A 12303-nucleotide genomic window follows, 5' to 3' on the forward strand; every position below is an offset into this window, starting at 1 on the left:
CAAGCAATGGAATTGTTTTAGACTCATCATCTTCATCATTAGAAAGCTTCTTTTTCCGAGAATAAAATTTAGAAATGCTAAAGAATTTTGAAGGATTCACAGATTCAATTTCCTTCTCTTTATTCATACACACTGCTTTTTCCTCTGATGTTGGAGAATAATCTCCCTTTTCAATTTGCACAACATTCCTTGATGATTCTGATGATCCATAATCAGGTTTATCAGCTTTCTCAATTTCAATCTGCTGTGGAATTTTCACATCTTTGGAAACTGAACTGTTTGATTGCTTTATATCCTTTACTGGAGGAATCTTTCCAAGTGCAGGAGTAATTTCCTTGATAATACCATTACTACCATTTATTTTATCTTCCTTATTTTCAACTGACACTTCACTAGGTTTTGTCTTTTCTGATTTTTTTAACTTAGATTTTCGTAAACTGGACAATACAGGAATTTTCATCTTTTCTTTTCTGGACCAGTTTTTATTGGGCATATCTGACTCTTCAAAAACATCAGGATCCTCGAATACATCACTATCCTTTCTCTCAGAGTTATCTCCTAATTTTTCAGAGTTCTGAAAAGCTTGTCCAACTCCGAGTTGTGAACTGGCTGATTGTCTCCCTTCGTCAGAGTAACTAGTGTCAATATTGTTTTGTTTAGAAACAGCTATTTCTGCTGGTTCAGCTAATTTTTCAGATTTTTTATCAATCTGCTTTTTATCATCCACATCAGTTTGCATGACAGTTGCCTGCCTTTTTTCTTTCTTTTTTTTACCTTTACGTAAACTTGACAACAACGGAATTTTCATTTTTTCTTTCTTTGACCAGTTCTTATTTGGTGTACTTGAATCCTCAATATCTATTGATTCTTCAAACTCAGAATAAGTGACCTCTGGAAGTGTAACCTTTTTCTCCTCTTCATCCTTAGAACAATTTTCTACTGAATTAGTGACATCAACAGTCTTTTTAGAATCTGTTGAATCTATTAAACTTGTATCTTGGACATCATGTGATCCTTGGCCGGACTCTCGGCTACTACCAGGTTTCTCCAACTGATCAGAACTTTGAGACAATGATCTTTCTGGAGTTTGAGATGGAATCTTTTTGAAGCCTAACCTCAAAGACCAACGATTTTTTTCCCTCTTTAAGGTATTACTTTCTGTTGGTTCCTCATCACATGGATCTGGATCAGTGATCTTTGAATATCTATCAAATGCGGAGTCTATATCGTCATCAGAGCTTTCACTCTCTTCACTCAGTTTTTGATTACATTTCTCCTTACTTAAAAAGTCTCGTTTTCCATCATAAAATAAACCAGTTATTGACTTTCTTTTTATAGTTAATTTTTTCCGAATGCTAGATTTATCTCCCTTTCCAACACTTTCTTCTTTATCAGGACTTCTCCTTTCTTCAACAAAATATTCACTTTCGCCAATTTCTGACAAAGTTCTTTGACGAGCAGTTTTATCAGAAGAATTCCTCTCTGACTCCGATTTAGAATTTAAAAATCTTTTAAACAAATTCCTCTTGCTGTTCTTGGAGTTTCTGTTCTGATCAAGTTCAATGGCATCATTGTTTTCCACAACATTGTCACCATCAACTTCATTCGGAGTTTTTGGTCCATTTATTATCCAGTTCTCACGATAGTCCATTTTCCTTTTCTCAACATATCCAGTTTGCATGAGACGAAAATCATCCATTATGGTTTTTAACTGACCTATCAGGAATTCGCTCTGCAAACAGCAAATCTTATGTCTTGCACCTCTGGCAAATGTGGTAAACCCTTCAAGTTCTTTAATTTGACTTTGTATAGAATAGCATTGTTTATAAACCTCGTCACATTTACTCTCCAACTCTGACATTTCATTATCATCTAATTTTGGTACAATAAATGTTTTTCCTTGCTGTATCCGAATCTCATTGACAAGTTTTCTCAGCTTAGTGATCTGTTTCTTAATACCATTAACATGCAATAAAAAATCTTCTGTTGGTTGATGACACTGTTTTTTTAAATCTTCTTCCTTAGCAAATTTCTTTTTCTCCTTATATCTCTTCAGCATATCCCTGCGTCTTTTCTTTTTGGGAGTCTCCTCAATAGGATTCCCAAACTCCTTAGCCTTGTCATGTAATTCTTCTAGTCTATCTCTTATTGAACTCTTATTCATGACGAAGAATAAATCTGCAACTAACCTTAATTCAAATATGATAGGGAAAATATAATCCAAAGACAACAGGAAAACGATGTGATCCACATTTAAAATCCAAAATCTTTCCCAATGTTACCTACTTATGCACATAGCTTTCATGCCTTATCAATGGTCACAATTATTATGTCTGTAGATCTCCATAAAGAATAAACCACTTTCTGTTTTTCATGGAAAATTTATGTTCCTATTTTTACTTCATGTTAGATCAGTTCAAGCTGTCTCATAAGATTGACATTGTGTATGTTTTACCAGTATATCAATGCACTGTGCTATTTTTAGAATACTGGGAATTGGCAAACTATAAATAGAATAAAAGCTAGAATTCACTTACTGGAAAACTATATCTTCCAGAATAAGAAGTATACTTAAGTATATTTTTTTTATACACAGATAGTATGATTATTATTTTTTTATCCAGAACAAACACAAAAATGCATCTTCTCTTTGTTAAAGATTAATAGGTACAAAAAATATAGAGAAATGTTATGTAAAAGGTTTTAACAGATTATATATAAATGATAATGATTGAATTTCAGTTTGTTGGCTTATATTAGTTTCATAAAATCAGTAAAATGCACTAAATATGGGAATATAACTCATTGACATTGCATTTAAAAGTGTAGAAATTCAAATTGTAAATTTTGAAGAGGATATATATATATATAAAATATGTTCAAAACAAACTGTAAATTTAAAAGGTATTATTCTAGATACATTTGTATGCGACTGTATGTATTGATTTAATATAAAATGATAGGATATGAACTTACTGATGTGGTGTACTTTGCCATACTAATTCTAATGGATGCCTCCATGGAACCCATATTTTAAACTAGCATTGTCCTTGAAGGGATTAATACCCCATCGGCAGCATGTATGATGGTTGTTCATAACCATATCCTTACGAAAACTTATATTTCGTTCATTGATAAGGCATGAAAGCTATGTGCATAAGTAGGTAACATTGGTATTTCGTTTGTGAACAACATTATACAGCAAGCTGAAAAACACTAACACTACTAGTCTATTGCCATATGTTTCTGCCAGATATACAGACAGACAGACAGACACACTGACTGAAACCTATATACTACAAACTTCTGTTTGCAGGGTGTATAAATACTGTCAGGTTATATTAGTTCAGTTCATACATGCAGTGTTAATTCTAGGATTTTTGATAAACAAAGGAAAACTCCAAATGAAATTAAGATGTCCACATTTTAAGTCTTCTCTCCCAACTTAATACATCCTTTCAGAAATCCCAATTTTCTCAAAGATAAGATACAGGTGAAGTAACTGCCTGATAGAAGAACATGAGGAACTACTATTGTGTATCTCTTATGTGATTAGGCCATCATAATGTAAGTTAGAAACATAAATATAAATATATAAATAAGTCACATTACTTAAGGTGGTATGAATTACCTCCCCTTGTATGATATGAATACTATTTTACCCTAGATCAAAGACAGTTATACCAATGACCAAATTACAATACTGGGCTGTCCTTTGTTGTTGCATGCTTTTGGTTCTCATGTGATAGTCATACTTTTACAAACTAAATTCCAAAGAAGCAATTATCAGAAGATGAAATATCTAGCACTCATAATTCAATTACATTAAAGTAGTTAAAATTTGTATAATAGTGAAGCAAAGACAACGATTCAAATTGAAAAATTACTCACAATGAAACTTTAAGAAGTCTGCATTACCCAGCTTGATCTTTATAAATGTGACAGAAATGGGAGAAAATATGATCAGATATTCTACAGAACATTAACAGCTAATACTATTTTAAAAAGATGAACTATGTTTTCATTGTATTGAAACATTTGTAGTCATTTAATTCTTCAGGATTATTCCAGTAATGGTTTCTCTATTCAATTCTTCAGGGTTATGCCAGTAATGGTTTCTCTATTCAATTCTTCAGAATTATTCCAGTAATGGTTTCTCTATTCAATTCTTCAGGATTATTCCAGTAATGGTTTCTCAATACCAGATTTAGTTTTCAACTAATTTTTTTACTAATTTGCCTAAAATGTGAATTTATCCATATTAATTAGGAAAGGCCAATAACTCCAAAAACAAAGTATCTTTCCTAAATGGATGTTGAGAATAGGTCTCAGTCTTTATTCTTTGCTCCATAGCCTTCTATAGTATACCTTAAATTTTCATGATTTTTAAAAAAAAATAGACAAGGAGTTTCAATCTTAAAACTTTTGACCATGTTTTTCCATTAAGAAAATGTCAAAAATATTTTTTAGGTCCATTTTAGCAAAAAAAGCTACAACTTTGGTACACCAGGACATGTCAAACTAAAAATACACTATTGCTACTTTCACTTTCATTTAGAGTTCATAAAATAGACCCCTTTTCTGAAGCATAATTTTTCATGAAAATACTGCTTTTCCTCAAAAACAAGTTTTTGTATCATTGCTTGATATTTACCCTGTACTTCTGATGAAAAATTATAAGTCATTTGCCAAAAAACAAAAATAGGAAAAGGCAAAAAGAAAGTGCACTATATTTTTTAGCCTCCATGTTTTGACATACACCTGTTCAGGAATATGTAATACAAGACTGATACCTTTATTTCCAGGTAGGCCAGGTATATATACATATTGATGATACCAACAGTTATAAACAATCTTCCAATGTGATTAGTACATATACAACAAAAACATTTATTTATATGGAAATAAATGTCAAGTGAAAAATAGATGTTTATCAAATTTGTCCCATATTTCATGCTAATGTACATTTATCCTGAATTTCCCAAACCCTGCCCATTTTTATCAGGGATTGCTATGAGTATGTAGCTGGGGAATTTTCAAGTTTAGTATCTATATTGAGGAATATACTTACATTGTAAGTACCAAAATTGAAATTGACACCATAGCATGTACTCTAAATACCAATTTTTCTTATTTTTCCATGCAACCAGTTTAATTTTACAATTTTTGTCATATTTTTGCATATAATCTTATTGAAATATGTTAATAAATAATACTTGATGGTAAATATTACATGTACATGTGTAAAGGGACTTATGAAATATAAATTTCATGTCGTGAAACAGCCCTCTGAAGTAAGTCTTTGAGACCACTAGAATTCTCATGTACAAGTAAATGTCATGGCCCTGTGACTAAACAAGAAACAAAATTTCCTCTGTTCACTTGTCAACAGATGACCAATCCCTTCAAATAAGAAATAAATCAAGCAAACTCAATTTTATCATTGTTTTACCACGGACCAACCATTTATGCCACATTATTTTACTATGAGCAATAGCGAGGGGTAAAATATTGGCATAAATGGTCAGCCCGTGGTAAAAACCACCTGTAACATTTAAATTGTCAATTTATTCATAAAATTAAGAAACTTTATCTTGAAGTAAGGAGTAATATTTGTTACAGCATTTTCTATGGAGACACACTTACTTTAAAAATAAAGACTCTTTTATACTAAAAGATATGTACTGACAGCCTATCACTTCATGAAAATACTCCTTAATATTCTACAATCATGAATGTTTTTTATCTGGAGAGACAAGTTAAAAATCTACCATAGACGTACATTCAAGCTATAGTAAACATACAATAATGACGTATTCATATATCTCATTGACTGAATTGGTTGGTAATTCTCGGACATTAATGTTACCTAGACAGGTATACAATGTAAATAGTAGAACTCTCTATTCATGAAAATTGACTAATATATCTATAATACTGAATTTTAAGTACCACTCCAGCATAGAATCATGCAAAATATGATTCATGGTTGGAAAGCAAACATATTTTTAATTTGGTTTTTTGTTTAAAACTTTGCAGTAAACATAAATTAGCATGTAGCTTTTCACATAACTCCTGTTCATAGGAAGTATAAATTATAACGAATGTACCTTAAAATTCAAAATAAAGGGAGAAAACTCTGCAAATGACATTGAAATGCAATAGAAACTACTGAATTTTCAATGTAAACAGACATGTTGGAATTACAGATTATACATTCAATCCTTTAGACCAATAAAACTACTTAAAAACAAAAATAAAAATATTTTTTTGTGTATCACATTTTACAGAATTTGCATGATTCTTACAAAGATTGCTACTTAAGGAGGGAGACCTAGGGTAAGGGACATGTAAATCAGTGATATGTCTGTATCATATTCAATTTCACTCAAGTCTATCAAGCTTTTATTTAAAACAGCATGAAATCAATCCTTGTTACTTTGATGCTTACATGAGATTGATATAATATGCAAAATACAAACGTTATGATTTACAAAAGTTATGTCCCTTACCCTAGGTCTACTTCCTTAAATATAGACACAGCATTTATTTGAAAAGAGTGAGGTACCATTACTGCACACAACTGATCTGATTACAATCTTTTTTCTTCTGTTACAGTTTTGACTGGTGAAAAGATCACAAGATATTTCAAGAGAAAAGTCTTATGATATAATGAAGCTTGAATAAACTGAAAACCGGTTTGACCAGCCACTTTTTGAAGTCCCTTCTCATTAGTTTAGATGTATTTTAAACCTGGGTAATCCAAACAACTGTCTGTAAAGAACGAAGTCAAAAAGAGGTTCAGCTTAGATAGGTTTAACTGTTTATGTAATCAGATAGGTTTAATTGTTTATGTAATTAATGGAGGGGCATACTTACTCTCATATACCTGTGCTCCAGGTGAGTTAATGTAAAGGGTATATAAACAACAACCAGCAGATATTGCTACATTTAATCTATATACATGTGTGGTATATTTCCAGGGGTCCAAGTCAATGGTGATTCATGGGTCAGGAATCTCTATTTCTGACCTAGGTCTTTTGGAACTTCAAGTATCTAGGTCTTGGACATTCAGCCCTTTTCACTGACACATTTTAAGGACTTCAAGTGGACGATTACTTTAAAACTTGGAAAAAAAAGTCTACGACTTTCCACCCATGAAATTTGAATCCCAGATCAATTTTAACAGAAAAGGGACATAACTTATAGTAAACTTCATAAAAACATGCATTTTCATCATAAACAAATTTAGCTCATTAATTCCTTCTTTTGCCTACAAGCTAGTTGTTTTGTAGTGTTTGCTTAAAATCTTCAATGATCTCTCATTTCAATATGATAGAATATAATTTCTAAATATATTAGAGGAATACCATTAAACACTTGTTTCAATTTTCAGGTTATTTTGGGATGTAGTTTAAACAGTTTTTGGGTTATTTATGGTGTGATTTAAATGGGTTTGGGGTTATTTGGGTTGTGGTTTAAATGAGTTTTGGGTTATTTGGGATGTGATTTAAATGCGTTTTGGGTTATTTAGGATGTAATTTAAATGGGTTTTGGGTTATTTGGGGTGTGGTTTAAATGGGTTTTGGGTTATTTGAGTGTGGTTTCAACAAGTTTTGGGTTTATTTGGATTTTGTCGCAGAATGGTGTCATTTAACATCATAACTTTCATTTACAATCTGTGGTTCTATGAGTGAATAGTTGTATACATGTATATTTTGTACAGTTAATACATAGGGATGATTTTACGAAATCTACAAACCAAGCGAAAATTGGAAAAATCAGAAGTAAATATACATTAAAAAAAAGAATTGTAAAGGATTTGAAATAGCGGAATTCCACTAAAAAGCAGAAAAAAAAAACATCCCTGAATACACAAACTTGCAAGTCTTTAGTTTACTGTGGACCAGAATTTTTGTGGCAGTTGTATTTTTGCTATTTTCATTGGCAGATGTCACATGTAGTGTCATTTTTTAAATTCAGTAATCTAAAATTAATTCAGAGCAAAATATCTTGATAATGATGCAACTGACAGATGCAAGGAGACCAAAGACATTAATGGCTAATTAATATAATTAATAAAACAGATTAACCAACCATCTAGCATGCTTTAAACTAAGTGCAAGAAACTGAAGGAGTCCCTATGTAAACAAAACAATATGTTGCATGATACATTGTGCTAAAAATACCCTAACTCTACAGTGAACAGGAAGTAGAAAAGTCATGAACCTGAAAATGAGAGACATGGTACAAGTCATCATGCAAAAGCAATATCCTAAATATCTAAGCATTCCCTCCAATAAAACTGAGAAATCCGTCATGAAAATTTCCATTACCCAACACCCAACTAATAACCAAGTCATACGATAAACAAGAGGTAAAAAAGCATCAAACCTGGAAAAAACCATGCAAAAGCAATACACCAAATATCTAAGCATTCCCTTCAACAGAAGCTGAAAACTCTGTTAAAGGTGATTTCCATACAGTCCTCTAATGAGTAGGGGTATAAAATACTGAGAGAAAAATTTTCCACAGTTATTCTTTTTATATCAATTTTATTGAGTTGATTGACTTACAGCCACACCGATTATAATTCCAATGATTGCTAAAATAACTATTATCACAATCGCACAAATGCATCTCTTTCTATCATACTTCTGTTTTTCTACTACTGCTGTGCCAAGACTTTTCTCTGCTGCTAGCACATAATCTTGGCTTTTGTTTACATTTTGTTCAATTGTATCTAACTTTGTGCCTTGTTCTGTGACTAGAATTTGCATAGTTTTAAATAATTCATTCAATTCTGAAATTTGACCTTCAAGTTCATTTAGAGATCTTTCACGCATCCTAATACTTTGTAGCTGCCGTCTTGCTCGACTGATCTTATTGATGTAGTTTCCAGTGAAAATTTGTTGACTTTCTAAATCATCTACAGTGTCACCATCTTCACCAGCTTGTTCCTCAGATGTACCTGTCATTATGACTCGCTGCCTTCGACACATTTCTCTGGATTTTTCTATACAATTTCCTTGGTTTGTTTTGAATTCCATTACAATGTCTCTGAGCATGTTCATCAGTCTTTTAATCTGATTATTCTGAACTCTCTGCTGCATGTCCGATTCTTTTTTGCATGCTGTAGTATTAGGGAGGTCATCAATATCAGCCTTGAGCTTTCCAGCTCTTATGAGTAAAGTTTTACCCATCTTTTGCAACTTCTGCATCTCTGCTTCATCCTTAAATGGAGAATAATCTAATTTTTTCTGTAATCTATTGATTTCATCCATTTCCCTTCGCAAACATTTCAAATTGTCCTCAATAATTTGTGACTTTTGAAGGAATTCACTAACAGCAAGTTTTTTTGAATATTTCTTTCCACTCCATTTTCTTTTGAAAGTTTGCATTGGAAGTTCACCGACTTCATCAGATTCTTTAGTTGCCTCTGCTTCTTCTATCATTATAGCCACATGTTTCTCCTGGAGCTCAGCAAGCCTATCTTTCACCATTTTCCTTTATTCAATATGTCACAAAATAATTCAACCTAGTTAACTGCAATCCCTTGTGGTGTAAAAAGAAGAAGTCAAATTTAGGTCCACTATTAGAATTTCATTTGTGTATCCATATCTGAGGTTGAATGCTTATGTCCCATCATCAAATAAAAAATGAAATCACAATTGTTTCAAACAGTTTTGTGTTTCTTGACTTTTGAAACAACTCAGCAAATAAAAAAATTAAGAATTTAACTATCACAATACGAAATCTATTCAGAAAAAAATTCACTAAATTCAATCTTTAACATAAATAACCACTTATTGTCATTAAAACAATCTACATTCACAGCTAGAAGCTATATAAGCCATCAGCTATACAACTATATTAACATTTTATAGAAAACTATGTAAATTTTTGGTACAATATCCTTTAGTGAAATCATCGATAACAGCCTCTTATTATAATAACTTCCTGCTGTTTAATAGTGATATCCCATGTCAAAACATATATTTTTATTTTCTCAATTGTTCTGTAGAAATATTTGTTTTATTTTATTTCAACAGGATACATTCAATTCAGTTTTCTTTAAACAGTCATTTAGTAGGTTATTACTCCCACTAATGTCGAACAGGTGGATAGGGGAATACTATAGTACAGTTCGACTTAAAAATTTATATAGAAAATTATCTCTACTTCTCATATTACTTCGACAAAACCAAGCTTTTTCGGAGAAAATTAAATAACCATGCATGCATGAGCTACTTATTATAAGGAGTGATATAAGAGGGAAGAACTTCAAGCAGAGATAACATTACTTTTTGAAAAAGGAGGATTCTATTAATACATCAAAAGGAAATTAAAATGATAAACAAGGGCAGTGTAAAAATATCCTTTAACTTATAAGCCATATTGTGACCTATGACATTGTGACCCTGAAATTCAAGAAATACACATTTTTCTAAGAATTAAATAAACAGAATGATGGAAAGACAAGCTAGGATCCAGATATATTGAAAGCAGAATTCCACACTATCGTTGATTATTTTTTGCTTGAATAATGCACAAAGGTAACAACTTTTTACATAAAATGGGTTTCCAACCCAAAAAACTTCCACCCGCTTTAGGGACCAATGTAGACCTGACAAATGAACAGACCCTTGAAACTCATTTGGATTTTAGAGTTACCAATGGCAGCATTTCAACATTTCTGGAGAAAAAATAGTAGGAGTTATAGGCAAGTAGCCCTCTATGACAGAATCGTGTGAAATCTGAATTACAGCAAATAATATACTGGCAGTCAACTTTAAGGAAAAGAGTAGGTCGTCCCTTGATTGAATGACTATTACTGGATAACATGTCTTTAATAGTAAACTGGACAATTAACAAAGGTTAATTAATTAACTTTGTATCATTGTACAGGTATTATGATCTGAGTTTGATTGAAACTTTTAATTCCAATTATTTACCTGAAAAAGTTCATCAGCTGAGGGGATGCAAAAATGTCCCTGATGTGTTCAGAAATTACTTGTTATAACAATATAAAACCAACAAAATTTCAAGATTTTATTCAAGATGTTTTGTTCTGTCAAACTGAAGCCCTTTGAGACAGGATGTTTTGTTCCGTCAAGACAGGTGTCCAGTTTACAAAGCTTGAATTAATTATGTGTACGCCTACAGTATTTTACGGCAAGGGGTTTGGGATTTTGTAGTGGTATCTTCAAGGGAGCAATTTCACAACAGTTGAGACAGGTAGCACTTGTAATAGAAATTGTTGTGAAATTGCTCCCTTGAAGATACCAGTACAATGAGAATAGATATGAAGAATATGCCAAAGAGACAGCAAATCCAACTGGATGACGATGTCAGCCCAAGGCCACCCTTTGGTCTTCAATGAACGATGACAAAACTTGTCTGGTTTAGGCAGTTTTTTTAGTTCATTCAGGGTTTGGTTAAGACAGGTTTCATTGTATTATACCAACAGTAAATGTCAGAATTATAGAAGCCTAGTACTGTGTAGTATCATTCTTGCATTAATTAAGGAACGACTGTAATATTTTTTTCAGTCTATGAAGAAATAACCTCATTCATGTGGTGCACTTTAGATAACCAGAGTAGCAGGTTATTTTCAAGTGTGCATCATGGGCATTGACCGAAAAAATTTAACAGCCATTTCTTAAAATCATATTTCAAAATCAAAATTCAAGGAGTATATCATTAAAAAAAATTAATGAGGTCACAGTCATATTACAAAATTTGGTCTATGAGATGATGGACAATCAGAAAACCTGCTATTTCTGAAATTAAATTATATCATTAACAGTGATTGAATTTAAGGGGAAATATTTGCTAAATGCCAATTGAAATTCAATTTTGCAAGTATAAATTATTTTCACTTGCTAAAATTTGCCGGTGGAATTCTATATGTCATAGGTAAAGTCCAGAAATAACCCAAAAATCTTAAATTTAGTGAGTGTAAATTTTCAGTACTTGCTAAATTTACATTATACATGTAGCTAAAGGAAAAAAATTTGAAATTTAATCTATTATTAATAACCACCACTTCATGTTTATTACCTTGTAATCAGAATTATATGCCATGTGAATCTCCTAAGCCCTGTGCAGGTCCGGGTGTCAAAAGAATAGGCCTGCAGCAGCGCTAAGCTTGTCGTAAAAGGCGACTAAATAGTGCTCAGAAACCTAGCCAGGGGCTAGGCGCTCTGCCCACAGAGCAACTGGGATGTGTGCCCCAGGTGGTGGAATGGGGTACCCCTGGCATGTTACATGCTGGGGTTGTCAGGCTATAATACAGAAAAC

The 12303-nt window shown here is 32.2% G+C and overlaps 2 protein-coding genes across 2 annotated transcripts in view; both read right to left on the reverse strand.

Moving 5' to 3' along the window:
- LOC148614141 (uncharacterized) overlaps positions 1–12303 on the reverse strand; it is a 48814-nt gene that overhangs the window by 19865 nt on the left and 16646 nt on the right. The gene's annotated exons all lie outside the window — the stretch shown is intronic.
- On the reverse strand, positions 8524–11375 carry LOC148614142 (syntaxin-12-like). The gene has a single exon (XM_088587993.1). It carries the CDS (start codon positions 9501–9503, stop codon positions 8556–8558), a length of 948 nt encoding a protein of 315 aa, XP_088444119.1. The 5' UTR covers positions 9504–11375; the 3' UTR covers positions 8524–8555.

This window comes from Perna viridis, chromosome 6 (genome assembly GCF_037379345.1).
Source record: "Perna viridis isolate PV_CMFRI_1.1 ecotype Kerala chromosome 6, ASM3737934v1, whole genome shotgun sequence".
Classification (NCBI taxonomy): Eukaryota; Metazoa; Mollusca; class Bivalvia; order Mytilida; family Mytilidae; genus Perna; species Perna viridis.